We start from the raw sequence: 23364 nt of genomic DNA on the forward strand, positions 1-23364 counted from the left end.
ATTGCTTATGAATATTCAGATTCAATATTTTATTAATCTATCTTATGAATATCATGTTATTAAAACAGTGTTTTTATAAAATTTAATAATGCGAAATTTTAAAAGTTTTTTTCTGAATTGATTTATGTAATTAAATACTTTGTGTATTGACTTTAACGATACTGGAGAAAAAAACTCAAAAGTCCCATTTAATGTATTTTTATACAGTTTATGTGTAATGAGTCAGCTAAATAAATTTTGTTATTATACGTTCTGCAGTTCTAAAGTAAAAGAAATAATAATTGATATTGTTTTATAGTTTGTCTATTATCAGTTCGTTTTTGATTTTCTTCGTGAATTTTTTCTCCTTTCCAACATCAAATAAATAAACGAATATCATATGTTATTTAATATAAACATGCAAAGTGTTTTTTGTTTTGTTTTGCTAAGTCTTATATCTTGGTAGAGTATGTGCTTTCATTGGTTTCTTTCTTTGGTTTGGCTAATGGGCAAGTTTTTGTTTTATTTTTATTTAACATCTGTGCATAAGGACTTAGTCGTTGTAAGAACGGACTGAGTATCTTTCAACAGTTTGCGAAATAGTCTTTCTCGCTGTTCTTGATTATGAGTCTTGCAAAAACAACATTAAATTGATATGAAATAACATATTTTCTGTAAGACCAAAAAGTTCATAATTTCTCATGAGCTCGATTTAAAACCAAATCTTACTACCTGAAATTGTTAAGAAAAAAAAAACCAAATATGATAAATGACGGGAGTTCAATGTACGCATTATTTTAGACCGTTTGTGAAAGGGGGTCGGTCTTGATCGGGTCAGAAAACTGACAGAAAAATGGAGTCAAATTCATTATTCAGAATTTATTTTCTCATTGAAATTCGTTCAGGCTTGTAATACTGGAGAAAAACGATTTTAAGGAGAAACAAAACTTTATACTGTTTGAGTTTGATTATTTGAAAATCGTATTTTTATAAGTACGGCAACAAATACAGATAAGAACGGGCTTCATTCAAAACCAAATATTGCCTTATTAAAATGTTGATGATAAATTCCTTCTTCAGATTCTATTTCCCTATTCAAACTCGTTTGAGGAATTTATTACTCCCCGTGTATCATCGGTACAGCGGATATAGCTTAATAGGTACTTCGAAGGGTGAAAAGCTATATACCGTACATTCATTTACCTATGCACCGTACACAACGCTTCTTTTCGGAATAAGATATCGAAAAATAACATATGTATGAAAGATTTCAATGCCAATTATTGAAACAGCTATACTTATTACGCACACACAGTTGCCTTCTATTAGAAAAAGAGTTGCAATGAATATAGAATCATATCGGATGAGACGAGCGCTAACTTCTTTGACAAGTATTTGCACATGTTTTAGTAAGCGTTCTTGTTTTGGAAAAATAATGAGACTTCTCTAATCATCAACCTATGACCAAATCATTTCTTAAAACAAAAATTATGTTTAGATTGATGTAAACATTGATATTATGTAAACAAAACAAAGACTTTCTTACAGTGTCAGAAGAAAAATCGATCACGTCCGATTGGTTAGTACCTATATCCGCTGTACCGATGATACACGGTGTTACTGGACAAGAACGAGTGAAAAAAGCTACATAGTCTTGTAAATATGTATATACACTTTCAATAGTCACACACATATTTTATATACATTTATTTCGGGAATTATTTTTTAATTTATTATGCGCTCTATTGATGCCAGATTTTCCTTTTTTTTTTTACTATCAACGTTCAACCCCACCTATGCATTCTTATATTATAGGACTTTCCTTTATCCAAAAAGGACGCCACGTTTTGCAACAAATAAGATCTATATTCTTTTTAACGTTTTCAAATGAAATAAATTGAATGGAAAATTTCCCGACTATTATAGACAAGACAAGACGTATACATGTACATATACGTAGACTTAGTATGGATGTGACATGTCTTTAAAATTAATACAGTTTAAATAAGACTGAGAATGAAACTTTTTTCTGTTAACTATGTACCATAGATTTAGGTACATCTCTCTACGATTAATCTTCCTCTGAGTATATATGCACGGCTTGGGTGAAAGAAAAGCAATTGATCTATACTCATGCAAATAACCCTTTCATTTATGAATTCTTATAAACTGAATTAAAAGTAATCAAACGGAACTCAAACTATAGGAGATGTGGGATAAACTTCAATTTGACAGCAACCAAACGAAAAAAACGCCATAGGTAAATCAGATATGTCTTTTAGTAAAAGCCAATTTCTATTGTTTCACTGGGTTTTTTTTCAAATAGCACAAACAAACACTTTTTCCAAATATATTTTTTCTAACAAAGCATCAAAGAAAAGATCAACAGCCCTTTTATCATTACTACTTAGCAACAAGGAAACATAATTTACCAGTTAAAGATTGGTTGGATCGATTTACAAGGTGATCAGACATTACACAAGAAGAGCGCGTGCCCCGTAAAAATGTTAGCTTGTATTTGTAGTATTTGTATTTTTATCCATCTGATGAGTTAAGCCTCTTTCAACTGATTTTGATAGTTCATTCTTAGGTTGTACTGTTACACCACTGTCCCATGTTAGGGGAGGGTTGGGATCCCGATAACATGTTTAACCCCGCCTTATTCTGCATGTATGTGCCTGTCCCAAGTCAGGAGCCTGTAATTCAGTGGTTGTCGTTTGTTTATGTGTTACATATTTGTTTTTTTTGTTCATTTTTTGTACATAAATTAGGCCATTCGTTTTCTCGTTTGAATTGTTTTACATTGTCATTTCGGGGCCTTTTATAGCTGACTGTGCGGTATGGACTTTGCTCATTGTTGAAGGCCGTACGGTGATCTATAGTTGTTAATTTCTGTGTCATTTGATCTCTTGTGGAGAGTTGTCTCATTGGCAATCATACCACATCTTCTTTTTTATAATAACTTTTAAATCTCTTAAGATTTTCGAACCAACTTTGAACAAATTTTTACATTATAATAATCAATTATTTATGATCTTGGTGCATATTTAACCTTTCCATTCATATCCTTAGTTTAGACGACACAGTACTATTGGCAGAAAGTGCTGATGATTTACAGAAACAGCTGGATTCTTTCAGTGAATACTGTAATATTTGGAAGCTTTAAAAAGTTAACTAAAGTGATGATTTTTTTCTAGAGGCAGAATGCCGTCAAATTTACATTTTTATATAGCTATAGACGGCACTGACATTGAAAATATTAAAAGAATTTAACTATTTGGGCATATCATTATCTAGAACTGGTAATACTAAAATAGCACAGAAACACCTTGCAGAAAAAGCCACAAAAGCTATGTTTAATGTGTTGAAATCAGGCCGCCTTTATAATCTTTTCATTCAGTATCACTTAGATCTTTTCTATAAAGTTGTGAAACCCATACTTTTGTATGATGTGAAATTTGGGGGCATGGTAATGTTGAAATTATAGAAAGAATCCATCAGAAATTCTGTAAACTTCTTTTGAAACTGAAAAATTCCACACCCAGCTATATGGTATACGGAGAACTTGGTAGGTATCCTTTAAATTAAAAATAGTATCTTATTGGTGTAAATTAGTATCTGCTAAAGAGACTAAGTTATCTTCTATCGCATATACACTATTAAAAACACTACTTACTGACCTGTTAATAATGTATGTACATTTTTTGTGAGTAAAGTTAAAAATATATTGGATGAATGTGGTTTTTCAAATATTTGGATTTCTCAATGATTTGGTAATGATATATGGTTAAAAAATGCACTAAAGTTGCGATTACAAGACCAATACAAACAGTTGTGGAATATACAATTTCAAGAGTCTACAAAATCAGTCAATTATAAAATTTTTAAGATGAAATTAAATTTTGAAAAAAGTATTTCGATATCTTGGATATTCGCGAAAGTAGAACCACAAACTACAGACTCTCAATAGAGACAGGGAGGTGGAATAATGTTAATAGAAATGAGAGAAAATGTCATCTTTGTAATATTGGAGACGAATTTCATTATCTGCTAGAATGTCCATTTTTTAACGACAGTAGAAAATTATACCTTGATAAGTACTATTTGGCTCGTATTAATACACTAAAGATATTGGTATTGGTTTATATTAAATCTTTATTGCAAATTTACACCCATAAGGGTCAAGCAATACAAACAAACAATTATACATTTTAAATACAATGCAATACAATGTAATACAATACAATATAATAGAACATATTTTAAGAGTTCAATTATAAATTTATGTAAAAAACACAATCATAAGCTTGTCTGACATGGGTCTGACCCCCTCAGTTCTAAAGACTGCTTAATAAAGACTCCAATATGACAAACAAGTTCAAGAATGGGGTTTAGAATGTGTTTTAGTTTATTAAATGCATCAAGATGTTGAAATAATGGTACATATATATATAGTCTTTTAGATAAGCAAAAAAATTAGAACGCAATGATATGTTAATGTCACAATACAAAAAGAAATGAAATTCGTCATCTATGACTCCATATTTTTTACATAATCTTTGTGCTCTTGGAATGTTTCTGTACCTTCCCAATTCAATGCCTAGGGAATGATCACAGAGTCTAAATTTTAAGAGAAACTGCCTATGTATATGAATTCGTCAAGCTTCAGTGGATTCAATCAACACTATGATAACTGGACACATTACACAAAAGTCGGCGCTTGCCATGTAAAATGTTAATAACTCTTTCATTTACACCAAAATTTAAATATAATTATGCTCTTTATTTACAACATTATCATACTGAATGACCTTGGTACTTATATGACTGTTCCATCATGGGCTTAGTGCAGTTTCAAGAGCTAAGTGCACCAAGGCGGCCTAGGTGGTGTTTAGACGTACCGGATAAGTCTGTCTTCAACAAGAAACAGGGGCGTGTTTTTTTGTTCTTTGGTAGTGAGCCAGAAGAGGTCCATTTCTGTTTTTTTGCTTAGGGAAGATTTTCTGGCTCTCTTCTACCTCTTCATTTTGATAGATAGTTTAGACGGCAGAGGCATACAACAAACATGGCGTCGTTTAGTCTAAATGACATTTAAAATTTATGAATGCAGATATATTGGAATGTGAGCTGTGTTATAAACGTTTATATGGTATGACAGTCTTAATAGGACATCCCTGTAGAACGACAAGCTGGATAAATATAAGAACTACACGGACAATAACAGTTAATGGACGACTATTTGATATTCTAGGGAAGGGATTTTGATTAATTGGTATTTAACGCTACTTTCAACACTAAGTTAGGCTATTCCGTGGTGGTCAGTTTAAATTTATAGAGGGCATTATTAACATTTTTAATCTGTCGCTTATTACCGGGTATGCATATTTTTCAGCTCTTACCAGCCCACCCCACTAAATGAATGACTATCAAATGGTTTTTCTTCTTATTTAACACAAGTTTAAATTGATTGATTGATTGTTTGTTGCTAATTATTAACGCCCAGTGACAAATATGTCATGCATGTTCAGGAGGCAACTATCCACCGGAGTTCAAATATGAAGTGGATGTAAGCAATTACCCGGTATAGACAACCGTAATTAAGGCCTTCAACAATGACAAAACCTGATACTGTCAAAAGGCCCGACGTGAAAAGTGTGAGAGACAAATCCAACGAAAAAACTTACAGCCTAATTATACATAACAAAATAATTTACAAAATATCTAATATGAGTCGAGACATGAACCAACGACAACAACTAAACTACAGGCTTCTGACTTGGGACAGGCACACAAAGAATATGGCAGGGTTGATATAAAAACGAAGATTGCCAATGAGACAATCCTCCACAAGAGACCAAATGACACAGCAATTAACAGCTATAGGTCACCGTACGGACTTCAACAATAAGCAAAGCCCATACCGCACAGTCAGTTATAAAAGGTCCCGAAATCACAAATGTAAAACAATTTAAAAGAGAAAACTAACGGTCTAATTAATGTACAAAAAAAAATGAACGAAAAACAAATATGTAACACAGCAAAAAACGACAACCACTGAATTACAGGCTCTTGACTTGGGACAGGCACATACATACAGAATACAGAATGTGGCGGGGTTAAACATGTTAGCGGGATCCGGCCCAACCAGCCCCCTAACCTGGGCATATCTTAATTTTCTATAAAATCATCGTAAACTTCTCTTCACCAGACGACATTCTGGAGATGTGCAGAAGAGACAAATAAAACACGCCCCAGGTGTCTACACGAAATGTCAAGGTCTAAACGTCATGAGTTTATATAAAATTCGTGAATACAATAAACAAAAACAATTATATGAATGAATCTAAATAATATAAATATTCATTATTTTACACGTATTCGAGGGATCAAAATAATCAGTTCTACAAATTGCTGTTAAATGAAATATTTAAGCCAATTTTACAAATATTAATACCTGCCTCTGTAAAATGTCATATTGACGGACCACATTATTTTTTTTTTATCGTTAGAGACACTGTTGCAAAGCTCATTTTCCGTTTACTTTAAAAACCTACAAAAATTGTCTAAACTTTTAATCTCAGACTAGACAGCGTGAAAGATCAATACACTTTGGTAAGTGTACAAACGGCGTTTTGACAAACCGGTAAATAATGTTTTCGCCCGGGGATATGAATTTGACATTAAACATCCTTCAATAACTTTACAATACCCAGCCATGTCATTTCCGTATATTGTAGATGAAACGTGTGACATATATACACCAGCAATACCAATACAGGTGAATTTTACCTTTTTGAATGACTCCAAAGAGGGGGTGCATTGCATTTGCGCCAATTTTGAAAAAAAAATCAATCTTTCATTTGCGCCGAAAAAATAAAAACTACACTGGCGCCATTTCACAAGTAACATATAACGGAAAAGTTTTAAATATTCATTGTTACATCGTGAATAAGATGATTTTTTAAGTATTCCCCATGGATAACTTATTTTAAAAAGTTCATACTTATTGTTTAATATAAAACTGCGAGTCAGTTAGGTTTAAAATCATATAGTGTTCGCATGTTTGAGGTGTCAAGATGGATGGATTTAAGTAAAATCCATTAGTTTTCTCAGAGTTTGATTATTTCATATTTTTCATGTTGATCCATGTTGGGACCGTTTTAGCCAACTTAACGGAATGGTTTTTAGAAGGCCGTACGGTTGTCTCATGTGGCTTTCGTCCACCTCATTTGAACTTTACGGATAGTTGTTTCATAAGCAATTCTTAATATACCACATGTCCTTGTGTTTACATAGAGGAATTTTTATGACCACACATATAGGTTATCCAGTATAAATAAGTACATCCGAGCCGTTGCCTACAAGTCTAGTGTCGGAACAAACTTTTGGGTTTACTCCAGTATATAGTCCTTTATTTTTAGTTTTTATGAACTCGTTAAATTATAACATAACTGTGTTTTAAAGTTATTATTCAAAGTCTCTTTTAAATAAAACAACTTTTTATACTATTCAAGACTGAGAATGGAAATGGGGAATGTGTCAATGTGACATCAACCCGATCACAGAGCAGAAAACAGCCGAAGGCAACCAACGGGTTTTCAACACAGCGAGAAAATCCCGCACCCGGAGGCGTGCTTCAGCTGGCCCCTAAACAGACACCAAGTGATGGATACAATTGTGGCTTATACTGCTTAATTAATTTTTTAGAGCAAAAGATTAATTGATTGTTGGTTGCTTAACGTCCAGTGGCAAACATTTCATGCATATTCAGGACGAGAAAACTTTTCAGAAAAAGATTATGAAGTACTAGGTATTACAAATGTTAAAATTTTCTCATCATTGACCTTTCAATACAATTTTGTTTATGATATGATCTTTCGTTGTCTTTCTATGGTTATGAAGTCATGAAGTGTGTTCTATATATTGATTAGCATATATGTACAGTTTGTCATTTTGACTTTTTTTTATTTTGCCATGGCGTTGTCAGTTTGTCTTTGAATAAAAAGTTTGAATATCACTTTGGAAATTTAATTCCGCCTTTTTACAAAAATCATGAGATTCAAATTTGATAAGATGAAAAATTATATTTTAGACTAATACGTATGCACATCCGTACAATTTAATGAGATTCTTGATCGGGGGTACTGAGAATTCCTCTATCTAAAGCAAGAAAACCAATATGTCTGCTGTATAATTCACCTACTTCTATTATATAAAATTGAAAACTGTCCTAACAGAACAAGTATCGATTTGCATATCTGAAAATTTAATGTAAGTGGTACACACAGTGGTGGATTGGGGGTGGCGGTTGGTTGGAAACCCCCATTTAAAATGACTGGATCCGCCACGTGCACTGTACACAGATTTAGTCCGAATTGTTTTCCGGGCAGAATAGACCACCACTGTTACTCATTTTTATAGTTGTAAATAATTACGCTAAATTTTGTTAATAAAGATAGGAACAGTTACAATTGTGTGGTCATAGATTTCGTAAATTTGTTTTCTGAATTCATATAGCAAGTGGCATGACATCATAATGGTGAATCGGGGAAATCACAGAAAGCTTATGGAAATGTTAGATTTTTTTTAATTTTCGATATATGACAATAGCGCAAAAAGTATCAAATATATTTTAATAGAGAAAAAAAATTACTGTAGCTGTAATAACTATATTTTTATTTGTTTTTAAATGTGTCGCTCTTTGAGGACCATTTATGAAACCTGCATTTTCGTCTTTCATTCTTACGTACGTCTAGAAATTTACAGAACTCAAATTATATATATGAATAAAAGGAGTTGTCGGTTTTATTTACGTCAATAATATACCAAACAAACCACAAAAAAACAAAAACAAAAACCAAAAGACATCCAGAGGGCAAAGTGGATTTTTCGGCTCGCAGTACAAACTATAAGTATAAGTATAAAGAACAGTTATATTATAACTATACCACGTCAAAAGTTCTCTCGTTCATTTCATTCCATTGTAGAGTGAAATGACTTACTTTCATTTGACCTTTAAAGAGGCAGAATTAGTTGACACAAATTTTGAAACTTATGATAAACAAGAAATCACAGCTTATTAGTGTTAGTGTACCGGAAACGAAGGTAACAACCTATCTGGTAAGTTATATCATTCATATTCCCGTTAAATCCATGTGCTAATATGGATCAGCAGGTCAAGGTTGACTGTTTCGTGTATTCTTATTACAAACAAACCAAACATCATGCTCCTGGTATGCAGTTGTCAATATGGACGGGTATAAGACGGACGACATTTTGTGGCAAGCGTTGGGTTTGGTAGAAGAGACTAAAGATAAAGGCAATAATATAACCCAAAGTAGTTACCTGTGTCAGTTTAATAAAGGTAATCATAACTGTATTTTATATCTTACGATTTTATCAAAAACAAAAGCCCCCCTCTTCTCGAGAATAAACAAACATTCATATTCGAACATACTAAGGGATAGGTGTGTCTGCATTAGAAACCCGACTACCAGACACGCTCAACATACAATATTTAATATAGAGATAGAGGAACTCCCTTTTTGGGGGCAATCAGGGGCTGATCCAGCCGGGGGTTCCCAACTCAAGAGAAAAAGGGGTGGGGGGCGGGGGGGGGGGGGGGGGGGTCCAACCATTCAAATTCATTGATCTTTTAAATAAAAGTCGGGTCATACCCGCGGAAACCCCAACCCCGTATCGGCCACTGGGTAACCGGGGCGGGGGGGGGGGGGGGAGGGGGTTCCGGGAGTTATAATCCCCATTTTTTTTTAAAGATCAGTGCTTTAGAATAGAGACATATGACTGAGATAAAAAAATATTACCTTCAAGCAAAAGAGTATTTAAAGGATTATTTTTGTATTCCATATAGATGCTTATTGGAATTTCCTAAAATGTGGTTTTTTTTTTAATATCATGAAACAATTTGTAGTGAACACTATAAGTACGTTCTTATGTTCGTGCTATTTAAAAAATAATCAACTTCTATTGTTACGAATAACAATGGACTTTGTTTGCGGGATGTAGAAGCAGGGGTTTCCAGAAACTCCGCTCGTCACACCCTGTGGTCAAAATCCATTGTTATTCGTAACAATAGATCTATTCAATTTACACTTGTTTCAGAAATAGAAACTATGAAGTATAACAATAGAACTGGGGTGTAATTACATTTCGTTACGGTCCTATGTTTTATATACAACGGTCTTTCTATATTTAAATGAGATATGGTAATACCCATTAAATTCCTTTCTGCAAGGGCGATTTCGGCTGTCAGTAAATAAGGAAAATTAAAGGTGTGTTTGATAATGCGACGTTCGTTACAAGATAGTAAGGACTAGGTTAGTTTGGTATACTATTCCCTCCCACCCCATTTACCCATCTTATGTATGTAACATTATCGGTTTTTTTTTCGACTTGTGTATGGTAAAAAATTATGCCTTTTTTTATGGCTGATTGTATATATTTATGTTGAACATGTTAAATTCAAGGCGATCTGGTAGCGAACGCACAACCCTATACTGTGTTTGTTTTTTTCTACGATATCTAGTTAAGAAAAAACTTTATTATCGGAGGTTTGAAACGAGGGAGAAAATAATATGTATTAGATACACATTAAGGGCGTTAGCCCGAATGATTGCGTATTACTTACACCAAGATAAATTGAATATTGTCAATGCAGAAAGACCGTGTATATTTACGCCAAACATTTTTCATTTTAAGCTGAAAAAATAGATTTTGCAAAATACGCTACAAATTTTAAAGTTAATTGGTTTGATAAATGTAACAAAAATCTGTTGAAGTCACTTCTGAAAAATCATTTTCGTTATGAGATTTGAAATTTGTAATTTTCATGATATTACATTATTTGATTTCACGAGGATAATATAAAAAGTAATAATAAGTTTGTCTTAAAATGATTTAATCTTATCAACAGTTTGAATAGATTAAAACATTCGAATTTAATTGTTTTAGAAAAAAACAAATTTCAATCTCCTTTTAAAGAACAAAATATTGAAATTGCTAACCTTAAGCATTTTTCAATTTGCCTTAAAAAATTGAAAAATGAAAAATGCTCCAACGTGGAGCATTTTTCAATTTGCCTTTGAAAATTGAAAAATGAAAAATGCTCCAACGTGGAGCATTTTTCAATTTGCCTTTAAATATTGAAAAATGAAAAATGTCCCGTATTGGTTGAATTTTCGACTTTAGAAAATTTTCTCAAAAATGAAAATGTTTTTGTGTGGAGCATTTTTCAATTTTTGTAATCGTTAGACAAAATGAAAAATGCTCCAAAGAGGAGCATTTTTCATTTTTAAAATTTATCAAAGCTATTGAAAAATAGATAATCAAATTATTTTTTCATTCATTGTTAACACTTTAAAAGTTTTGTTGTTATGCTTTAAATATAAAACACATGTGTGTTTGTGTGAACCCGTATATACACATTTATTACCTTACCCCGAAAAGATAGAACAACAACGCACCAGCAAAATTATTTGATGTGGCGCAGGATTATTATGCAATTGTTATTTCCCTTGTTTAAAACCATGAATTTTATATTTCTCTATTTTGTTATTTACATTCAGGTTAACTAAATATTCTCTATATATCTGTTAAATCAAATAGATATTGGTATGTTGAATTCATTGATAAAGATATTAGTTTTACTCTCAAGTTTAGTATTTGCATCGTTGCAAAACATTTGTAAACTTCTTTTAAAAGTTAATGTACATTGAATATAAGATCTGAGCAATTTGTCTGGGTGTAGATCAATGCATAACTATGTGTGCTCTTAAAAACACGTATTTGTTGTAGCTATCCAAAGGATTATGCATAGTTGACAGCAATAACAATGTGCCCTAAGTCTTCAACGGCTAAATAGTTCACCCGAAGCCGAGAGAGTTGACTTGAATGTAAAGTAAATAAAAAAATCTTGAAACAGGAAATTTTATGAACATAAAATTTCGTACTTTCATGCACTGGCTACGGGTTTGGTGACAACCTAGAAAAGGTGTAAAGATAAAAACAACACATAGGAAAGCTGTTCTTTTCCCAGTCTCCCTGTATAAGGTTGATGAATATGCCATATTCCATCTAAATACGGCTTATTTTGGAAGTAATTGAATGCTCCATTTCTTAACTAGATAAAATGATATAATTTTCACTGTTTTTGGTTTTTATTTACTTAGCTATTTAGATACCAAATAGTGCTTTAACATTTGGCATCCATCGTCTCTGTTTACAACTAGAACAAGCTGTGGTCCACATCTCCGAATCTCAATCAAAATTACTCATGCTACTTTTTGGTCCCGCGAGTTGGATGTTGAATTTTACAGCAATTTTTCTGTTTTTAACTGAAATACATTATTTTGGGAAAACTAATCAGGAATGAAGCAGACATTTGAGTCAGTGCTTGGTGGAATTAGATACGACTGTCTTTAGGAGACAAGTTTTGAAGATTTAGGTGTATAATTGTTCATGTTGTCTTTTATTTTTATAGTATGGTTTATTTGGTAAATGTATAGTCATAATAGGTTTGATGTTGTCAACACTGATATTGCTGATTACTTTGTTCATTTTGAGACAGATTTTCTATTATTTGGAATGAATGTGAGGTGGCATTTCAGTTAAAAATGAACTTCAAATGTGAAGCTAGCTTACGTTTCTCTAGATATAAGAAGATGTGGTATGAGTGCCAATGAGACAGCTCGCTTTCTAAGTCACAATTTTTAAAATAAATACCATTATAGGTCAAAGTACGGTCTTCAACACAGAGTCTTGGTTCACACCGAACAGTAAGCTATAAAGTGTCCCCAAACTGACTAGTGTAAAACTATTCAAACGGGAAAAAACAACTGTCTAATCTACATACAGAACGAGAAACACTTATGAACCACATCAACAAACGACAACAAAGAACATTAGAAGATAACAAAACCTTTAAACAGACTTATTAAGAAGGGATTTAGTTACGATTCTGTTGTCAGGTCATTAAAAATGGCATATTTTGGCTTTAATATTGATTCACTTAAAGGGTCTTTACATCGGAATTAAACACATTTATTTAAAAACCAGTTGTTGGCATGACACGGGTTATGTTCTTCTCTTAAATATTTTATGATTGTATAATACTGAACCCTTACCGGGAGTTGCCTGATATTCCTATGATGAAGACATAATCTTTCAATCAGTTTAATTGAGGTCTGGAGCTGGCATGTCAGTAACTGCTAGTAGTCTGTTGTTATTTATGTATCATTGCCATTTTGTTTATTTTCTTTTGGTACCTCTTCTGACATCAGACTCGGACTTCTCTTGAACTGAGTTTTACTGTGCGTATTGTTATTTGTTTATACCACACATAGTTCACAAGCACACACACCTTAAAAAGATCTTCAAGATATTGCGCTTAAAACAAGAAAAAAGAAAACGGAAATAGTAAAACATTTAATAAAAAGTGTCAACAATTTAAACGTTTAAAACGCCTATATTGAAACAAATTACATTTCGTTTTCATTATTAGACATTTAAATAATGAAAATTTTTCAAATTTGAATATTGCACAGCAAAATAAAAAATGAAAAATTGGAGCATTTTTCATTTTTCAATATCAAACGTCAAATTGAAAAATGCTCCACGTTGGAGCATTTTTCATTTTTCAATATTTGAAGTCAAATTGAAAAATGCTCCACACTAGAGCATTTTTCATTTTTCAATATTGTAAGTTGAATTGAAAAAATGCTCCACGTTAGAGCACTTTTCATTTTTCAATATTGTAAGTGAAATTGAAAAATGCTAAAGGTCAGCATTATCAATATTTGCTTTTAAGAATGAGATTGAAATATGTTTTGTTTTCTAAAACAAGCAAATACAAATGTTTTAATATATTTAAAACTTTTGACAAAATAAAATCATTTTTAACACAAACTTATTGATATTTGTTTCAATATCTTCGTGAAATCAAAAATATAATTTCATGAAAATAACAATTTTTAAATCTTATAGAGAAAATGGTTTTTCGAAAGTGACTTCAAAAGATTTTTGTTACATTTTTCAAACCAACTACCTTTAAAAGTTGCAGAGCAATTTGCAAAATCTATTTTTCATCTTCAAATGAAAAATGGTTGGCGTGAATGTACACGGACGCAAATACAAATGTTTTAATATATTTAAAACTTTTGACAAAATAAAATCATTTTTAACACAAACTTATTGATATTTGTTTCAATATCTTCGTGAAATCAAAAATATAATTTCATGAAAATAACAATTTTTAAATCTTATAGAGAAAATGGTTTTTCGAAAGTGACTTCAATAGATTTTTGTTACATTTTTCAAACCAACTACCTTTAAAAGTTGCAGAGCAATTTGCAAAATCTATTTTTCATCTTCAAATGAAAAATGGTTGGCGTGAATGTACACGGACGGCAGAATGACAAATTCAATAATTTAGGACAGGGACTTTCAATACTAACGGATTCCCTGTTAACTAAGGAGGAGATCTTTTAACAATTTGACAATATGCTATTGAAATGCATGATAAATGCAGGGTATCCAATTTATTTATCGACATCTTTGTGTAAAAAAAGATACAATATTGCTAGATAAATAGAAACAAAAACACATTTCCTTGCATAATCTTATCTAAAATTATTGAAAATTATCATAATTTATGGGTATTTTTTTTAACATGATACACCGAATTTTGTATGTTTGCATTACACACTTGCACTGTATCAATTAGAAGGTAGGTTAGAAAGTCACAAAAAAGAATTAAAGGACAAAACGCCATTATACGGTTTTCCGGATAATGTTTTTTTGGCAAATATTAAAAAAAAATCTAGAACTTTTACATATACATAACATGTTAGGTAAACACCTAGAGTTACAAATATACCAGCATACATTTTTGATAGAAAAAAAAAACATGCTATCAAAGATACTTCAGAAATGCCTAGCTCCATGCCTAAGAAATATACATCTTTTTATTGTTCACATTTATTTAACCTTCATTCAACAATGGGAAGGAACATTTGCCTCAGCTGTGAAATGAATTGATTTAAAACGACTTTAAACATATTTATTTCTGTCTTGTCAATATCTTAGCATAGAATATGATCAGAATATGGTGTGTGTATAAAACAAGTATACCGCTGTAATAAAAGCACTAGACAATTTATACATGTAAATATATGCTATTTCCTACAGAATTTTGTTTTGTTTTTAGTTTTTAATTGTTTTTTTGTCATTATCGTGTATTTTTTTTAACTACTAAATTTGCGGTTTTGTGATATGTGCGTGCAGTTTTAACAATATCGTCAATAGTGTTTAGAAAGAAGCTATTATAAAATGTGTCAGAACCTTAAATTACACATACCGGTACATGAACGGAGCTATAATGATTCCATGACAGGTGTACATATGATGTAATTGTGAAATAGCCATTGTAATTGCCAAGTTTTTAATAGTTTAAGGATCATTGATTGTATTACCGTTTGATTATTGGCACGTGCCATCGAACTCAATTTTTATTGACAGAAAATATTAAATAACGAATACATTTATTACTATTAGAGGAAGAAGAAGACGAAGAAGAATTATTTATTATAGTGCAACTTGAATAAACAAATAAATACATAATTATTTTATATGAATTAAAATTGTTATTAAAATGAAAGAAAGGATTAACGCTTTTACAAGGATATATACTCGATGCTGAACTTAAATTAGGTTGTATTGTTTTAACGAAAAGTTCTATGAGGATCTGGAGGGGGTCCTTTATTTCTGTATTCTTTATTTTTTTATGCCAATTTTCTCTATTCTTTAAACTTTTTGTCTATTATTATCAATTCTTTATATTCAAACACCATATTATCTCTATTTTTTATTTTTTATCCATTTTCTCTATTCTTTATATTTATTGCCCATCATTCTCTATTCTGTAAACCCCACCCCGTCAACATCTTCTTCTTTCCGATGGTATGTTATTTATAGTTTTATTGTCTCGTCACGGTCTAAATGCAGTTTTCAGATTATTAACTGCACTCGGAGACATGGTCCCCTGATGCGGCCTTGGTGACTACGCATCACTATACGAAATAAAAGCCCAAAAACAGACGATTGTCCAAATATAAAAAGAATAACACGCACGGGGAATGATTACAAAATGCCACGAAGTAATTATTAGGTTTTAGAGGAAAATATCGAAAGATAACGAAAGTAACGATATAAATTATCTGACATAAAACATATTTGTATTTACGTTGATCGTTCCCGATGAAGTTAAATCCAGAAACGTGCTTCAGACGCATGAAATTTATAAGGTGTTTTCACTCTTTTGTTAATGTTAATATGTTTAAAATTTGCAATAACTTCTTTTCAAAGAATAAGTAGATAAATACATAAATTAACATCAGAAAATAAAAAATAAAATAAAATCATAAACATTTATAGGCGAATAATTTATTTCCTCAACAAAACAAAATCACTAATCTCTTAAAAAAGACCAACAGAAATAAAAAGTCAACCAATAATTTTATGTTTAATTATTAAAAATATACGTTTTTCATTCTAGCATTTATATTGTAAATATTTTGTAATTAAAATGTATCATCCACATGAAGGGGCGTAATTCCTAATATCATTCTGACGCACTAAACGGATCTTAACCCGATCTGAAAATTTTGAACATTATTTTTTATGTTTGGTCTGAATTCGTCTAAAACCGTCTCAACATATCTTGTTTAACAGCTAGAGCCTTCTGTCTTGTTTATCTTGACATGAATGAACGGACTGAACACGACATATCTGAACAGCGTCTGAAAGTCTTAAAAAGTCTTAACGTTTTTCCCTAGTGGTAAATTCAGTCGATTCAGACTTGATCAGACCAAAATGACCGTTTCAGACTGAAATCTTGCTACAAGTGCTATGCTGTGTCAAATATTTAATTATAATCCAAATTCAGTGCTATACCAAGCTTGAATGTTGTGTCCATACTTGCCCCAACTGTTCAGGGTTTGACCTCTGCGGTCGTATCAAGCTGCGCCCAGCGGAGCATTTTATTAAAATTGGAGTTATCTTCCTTTGTCCATGATTATAGTTGAATCAACTACAATCAATGCTTTATACAATGCAATGTTTAATTTTGACTTCCACTGATAAAACACAGATCAAGTTGAATTTGGGTAGTGTCACTTTAACCATTATTGAGTTATGCCCCTTTTTATATAGAAAGATTGCAAAATTTTTAGTTTCCATCCTGTAACTTAAGTTTTCCCTAAACAAACATTTTGAAACCTATACACAATATTCATTACCACAAAACAAAGATCAAGTACAAATTTTTTGTTTCCGTTTTCTAACTTTAGTTTGCCTCAACCAAATGTTATGAAACTTATACACAATGCTTATTACTACATGATACAGATTAAGTACGAAATTTGGTGGCGACACTTTTACCATTCCTGAGTTATGTCCCTTTATAAACATGAAAATTGCTGAATTTTTCGTTTCTGTTCTCTAACTTTAGTTTGTCTCAACCAAATATTATAAAACTTATACACAACCGTTCTCGAGTTATGCGTGTTTACAAATAGAAAAATTGCTGAATTTTTAGTTTCTGTTCTCTACTTAAGTTAGCCTCAACCAAATGTTATGAGACTTACACACAATGCTTATTACCACAAAACTCAGATCAAGTTCAAATTTGGGTAGCGTCACTTTTACCGTTCTTCAGTTATGTCCCTTTATAACTATAGTATATGCAAGCGGGGGCATCATCTGTGTCCACATTTTGACACTATCCACATTTATTTTTATTCCTTAGACCTACCAAATAGTTTGTATGCAAAAACCTCCCAAAACATAGTTAGAGCAAACATGTGCCATTGCCTGAGATTTGGTTTGAGAAATACCACTAAACTATTCTATATCATGTCATTCAGTAACAAACTTAGTTTCCTGATCTTTTGACTCTGGGTAATAATTCTCTCATGGGCAAGCCAAACCCAAAAAGCGCTCACACAATAACTCATCATTGTCAAGCTACTGACCAAATATGAAGTCCATTTTTTCAGTAGTACCTGTTAAATGTGTGAAGGAAATATTAGATGGAGGAACAGACATACTGACAAACAAACAAACGGACAAGGTGAATTCAATATATCCTTCTCCTAGAGTTGGGGAACAACATTCTGATTTTGACCCAGATAATCACTCTAACCAATATCATTTATAACTAATATTGTATGACATATAAACATAACTGGCTTACCGTTTCTTTTCTTTCTTAGACGTCTCCCAAAACAAATGGAAATTGTCACTGACACTGACACTAACACAATAACTCCAGTTATTAAAGCAGCTCTAAAAGCAATTGAAATATAGGTTGTAAACATATAAGGCTAAACAAAACAAATAAAGTTATGTTTTCTATCAACCCAAACATATTCCTTTTTGAACATTTTTGGTATAGTTGATACATCTTTGTTAAGCACTGTTCAAGTCCAGAACAGTTCCCAATATAGTATGTAAAATATTTTAAAAGATGAAATAATTTAATTAACCTATCTACATTTTTTCTGCAGGAGGCATGCAACCCAGTTTTGGCTGTGTTCATGTTAATCAGTCTTTAGTTTTCTATGTAGTGTATTTAGGATTTGTTTGTCTTTTGTCGTCTTTCGTTTTATTGCCATGGTACACAGTTTCTCAACTTGTGAGTTTTGAATGGGACTTGGTATCTCCAGTTTCTTTTTAACAAAGTATATATATTTTTTTGCCTTAATAAAGGTTTAATATATCAGGTTTGGATCACTTGGTTTCTTAGTTCAATGCCAAGAATGCTTATCCCCAAAAAAACAATTCTAGCAGACTCTAATTTTCAGAATTTGTTGCATTTTTTTAAGTTAAAAAAATGATCCAAGTAGGACAAGAACGCATGTCTTGCTAAGCATACCCTCCATAATTCAAAGTATAGGAACATAGGAAGTAGGAGTCAGACAAACCCAAAATAGCTTAAATGATACAATGCCTTACTGCTAAGCAGCTTAACAAATGTTGAGTCATGCTGTTTGATAGTTTTTGAGAAAAGTGTGACAAAATATTTGTTTTCATTCAACATTTTAAACATTTTTAAATATCATCAAATAGGAAGTGGTTGTCCCACAGATCAAAAACAGATCGAAAACCCACTCACATAGTACAACTCATCATTGCAAAACTAATGACCATTCAAGATATCTCAATTCAGAATTTTTTTTTTTGGGGGGGGGGGGGGGGGTGTTTCATTCATTTTCAACATTCGATTTCAACATTCAACATTCAAATTTTTTTTTTTTGTTAAACTTTTTTTTCAATTTTTTTTTTTTTTTTTTTTTTTTTCAACTTTCGATTTTCAACATTCAACATTCGTTTTCAACATTCGATTTTCAACTTTCAACACTCGATTTTCAACATTCAACATTCGATTTTCATCTTTCAACATTCATTTTCAACATTCAACATTCGTTTTCAACATTCGATTTTCAGCTTTCAACATTCGTTTTCAACATTCAACATTCGTTTTCAACATTCGATTTTCAACTTTCAACATTCGTTTTCAATATTCAACATTCAACATTCGTTTTCAACATTCGATTTTCAACTTTCAACATTCGTTTTCAACATTAAACATTCGTTTTCAACATTCAACATTCGTTTTCAACATTCGATTTTCAATATTCAACATTCGTTTTCAACATTCAACATTCGTTTTCAACATTCGGTTTTCAACTATCAACATTCGTTTTCAACATTCAACATTCGTTTTCAACATTCAACATTCATTTTCAACATTCGATTTTCAACTTTCAACATTCAACATTTGTTTTCAACATTCGATTTTCAACTTTCAACATTCAACATTCAACATTCGTTTTCAACATTCGATTTTCAACATTCAACATTCGTTTTCAACATTCGATTTTCAACTTTCAACATTCGTTGAATGTAGAAAACGAATGTTGAATGTTGAAAACGAATGTTGAATATTGAAAATCGAATGTTGAAAAACGAATGTTGAAAGTTGAAAATCGAATGTTGAAAACGAATGTTGAATGTTGAATGTTGAAAATCGAATGTTGAAAGTTGAAAATCGAATGTTGAAAACGAATGTTGAATGTTGAAAACGAATGTTGAATGTTGAAAACGAATGTTGAATATTGAAAACGAATGTTGAAAGTTGAAAATCGAATGTTGAAAACGAATGTTGAATGTTGAAAACGAATGTTGAATGTTGAAAACGAATGTTGAATGTTGAAAACGAATGTTGAAAGTTGAAAATCGAATGTTGAAAACAATTGTTGAATGTTGAAAGTTGAAAATCGAATGTTGAAAACGAATGTTGAATGCCGAAAACGAATGTTGAAAGTTGAAAATCGAATGTTGAAAACGAATGTTGAATGTTGAAAACGAATGTTGAATGTTGAAAACGAATGTTGAAAGTTGAAAATCGAATGTTGAAAACAATTGTTGAATGTTGAAAGTTGAAAATCGAATGTTGAAAACGAATGTTGAATGTTGAAAACGAATGTAAAATGTTGAAATCAAATGTTGAGTGTTGAAAACGAATGTTGAAAGTAGTAAATCGAATGTTGAAAACGAATGTTGAATGTTGAAAACGAATGTTGAATGTTAAAAACGAATGTTGAATGTTGAAAACGACTGTTGAATATATAAAATCGAATGTTGAAAACGAATGTTGAATGTTGAAAACAAATGTTGAAAGTTGAAAATCGAATGTTGAAAACGAATGTTGAATGTTGAAAACGAATGTTGAATGTTGAAAACGAATGTTGAAAGTTGAAAATCGAATGTTGAAAACGAATGTTGAATGTTGAAAATCGAATGTTGAAAACGAATGTTGAATGTTGAAAACAGATGATGAATGTTGAAAACGAATGTTGAATGTTGAAAACGAATGTTGAATATTGAAAATCGAATGTTGAAAACGAAAGTTGAATGTTGAAAACGAATGTTGAAAGTTAAAAATCGAATGTTGAAAACGAATGTTGATTGTTGAAAACGAATGTTGAATGTTGAAAACGAATGTTGAAAGTTGAAATTCGAATGTTGAAAACGAATGTTGAATGTTGAAAACGAATGTTGGAAATTGAAAATCGAATGTTAAAAACGAATGTTGAATGTTGAAAACGAATGTTAAATGTTGAAAACGAATATTGAAAGTTGAAAATCGAATGTTGAAAACGAATGTTGAATGTTGAAAACGAATGTTGAATATTGAAAATCGAATGTTGAAAACGAATGTTGAATGTTGAAAACGAATGTTGAAAATTGAAAATCGAATGTTGAAAACGAATGTTGAATGTTGAAAACGAATGTTGAATGTTGAAAACGAATGTTGAATATTGAAAATCGAATGTTGAAAACGAATGTTGAATGTTGAAAACGAATGTTGAATATTGAAAACGAATGTTGAAAGTTGAAAATTGAATGTTGAAAACAAATGTTGAATGTTGAAAACGAATGTTGAAAGTTGAAAATCGAATGTTGAAAACGAATGTTGAATGAAAATCGAATGTTGAAAACGAATGTTGAATGTTGAAAACGAATGTTGAATATTGAAAATCGAATGTTGAAAACGAATGTTGAATGTTGAAAACGAATGTTGAATGTTGAAAACGAATGTTGAATGTTGAAAACGAATGTTGAAAGATGAAAATCGAATGTTGAATGTTGAAAATCGAATGTTGAAAGTTGAAAATCGAATGTTGAAAACGAATGTTGAAATTGAATGTTGAAAATCGAAATTGGAAAAAAAAAAAAAAATTAAAAAAAAATTGAAAAAAAAGTTTTAACAAAAAAAAAAATTTTGAATGTTGAATGTTGAAATTGAATGTTGAATGTTGAAAATGAATAACCCCCCCCCCGAAAAAAAAAAAAATTTGTGAATGTTGAATGTTGAATGTTTGATATTGAACCAACTTGACATCCGTGTACTGGAGAAATATGTGATGAAAAATTGTATGTTCGTTCAACATATCAAGATATTTGTAGGATTAGCATACTGGAAATAGGTGTCTGACAGATCCAAAAAGTTTTTACATATTACTTCTGGTCACTGTCAAGCGAAGGATCAAATGTGAAGTTATTCTGTTCATAGTCGTTCCTGAGAAAGTGTGACGATAATGTGTTTTGGACAAACAGACAGATGGACGGACAAGATTGTTGCAATATTGGAGACATACTAAAGAATTGCTGAGGCCAGACTTTAAATATATTTATTTGCTATTGGCCTTATATTATATTTGTCATGTTTTTCTCTCAAATTATAAATCTTGTGTCTTTGATGAGTTATTTTGTATGTTTTTTTTCTCTCATGTAAACATTAAGAATACACACTTGTTAGAGTGTACAAACTAATAAAAGATTCCAGGCTTATAACTTGTTACATAAGACTCATCAACAGCACTAACATCATATCAATAAGGAGGCCAAATCAAATACCAATAATGAGACAAATCACAAATGATTTGAACACTAAAATGGCTTTATTTGACATCCTTGGTAGGAAACATTCTTTCTTCTCCTCAATTTATTCATATTAATAACATCAAAATCTGTTACCTTATCCTGAGAAATGGTATGTATTTGACATAGTCAGAAACAAATCCTTTGGTTCAGAATATTTTTCAATTTTAAAAATATTTTTTTTATCTTTTGATAAAATTGTTATTAATAAATGACAACTGTAATGCAATTGAATTTAAATGACAATTTCATTGGTTGTCAACATATATTCTAAATTCCACTAATTAGTCTGAATCTAAGAGTAAGATAAGATGCATTTATAAACATGATATATATAGCAAAACAATAATATAACATAAGGAAGATAATCTGAGAGTTAACAATAAAGTTTGACTTCTTACTTACAGTTCACCTTGAGATAATCCACTGGTAACATTGGGTTGTGTACTACTTATGACTGAAATCAAAGAAAGTTAATTAGTAAACAGTAATTCTTTGTATTCCTATTTAGATTAGCCTGTCAACACTGAGGTTGTGAATTCAGAAGAGTTGCAATGAAAAGAACAGGACTGACAAACTGATTGATTACTGAGTCCTAATTTGGGACGGGCAAGTACAGAATTAGACAGGGTCAAAAATATTTGACGGGGTTAAACACGCTTAAAGGCACTAACCCTGACTTATTTGCAGATCATGCCTTGTTGATCAATTTTGCTATTTAAAGTTTCGGTCTATCATGGTCATATTCAGGTGAAGAATGAATTTAGATGTTAAACAAATTACAAATTTTCTAAAAGCTCAAATTTCCATCTATTTTCTTTCAACATTGACCTTGGACATAATAACCTCACAATGTAATGGATC

At 31.3% G+C, this 23364-nt stretch overlaps 1 protein-coding gene across 17 annotated transcripts in view; it reads right to left on the reverse strand.

Annotated features, from left to right (window-relative positions):
• Positions 1-23364, reverse strand: part of LOC127711173 (ankyrin-1-like) — a 145332-nt gene that overhangs the window by 48091 nt on the left and 73877 nt on the right. For all 17 annotated transcript variants that reach the window (XM_052217125.1, XM_052217130.1, XM_052217141.1 and 14 more), the window contains exons 4-5: positions 22906-22957; positions 18248-18339 (exon numbers count right to left, since the gene is read on the reverse strand). In XM_052217125.1, coding sequence (XP_052073085.1) covers positions 18248-18339; positions 22906-22957 — 144 coding nt within the window. The remainder of the gene's footprint in view (positions 1-18247; positions 18340-22905; positions 22958-23364) is intronic.

This window comes from Mytilus californianus, unplaced genomic scaffold, assembly GCF_021869535.1.
Source record: "Mytilus californianus isolate M0D057914Y unplaced genomic scaffold, xbMytCali1.0.p SCAF_8, whole genome shotgun sequence".
Lineage (NCBI taxonomy): Eukaryota > Metazoa > Mollusca > Bivalvia > Mytilida > Mytilidae > Mytilus > Mytilus californianus.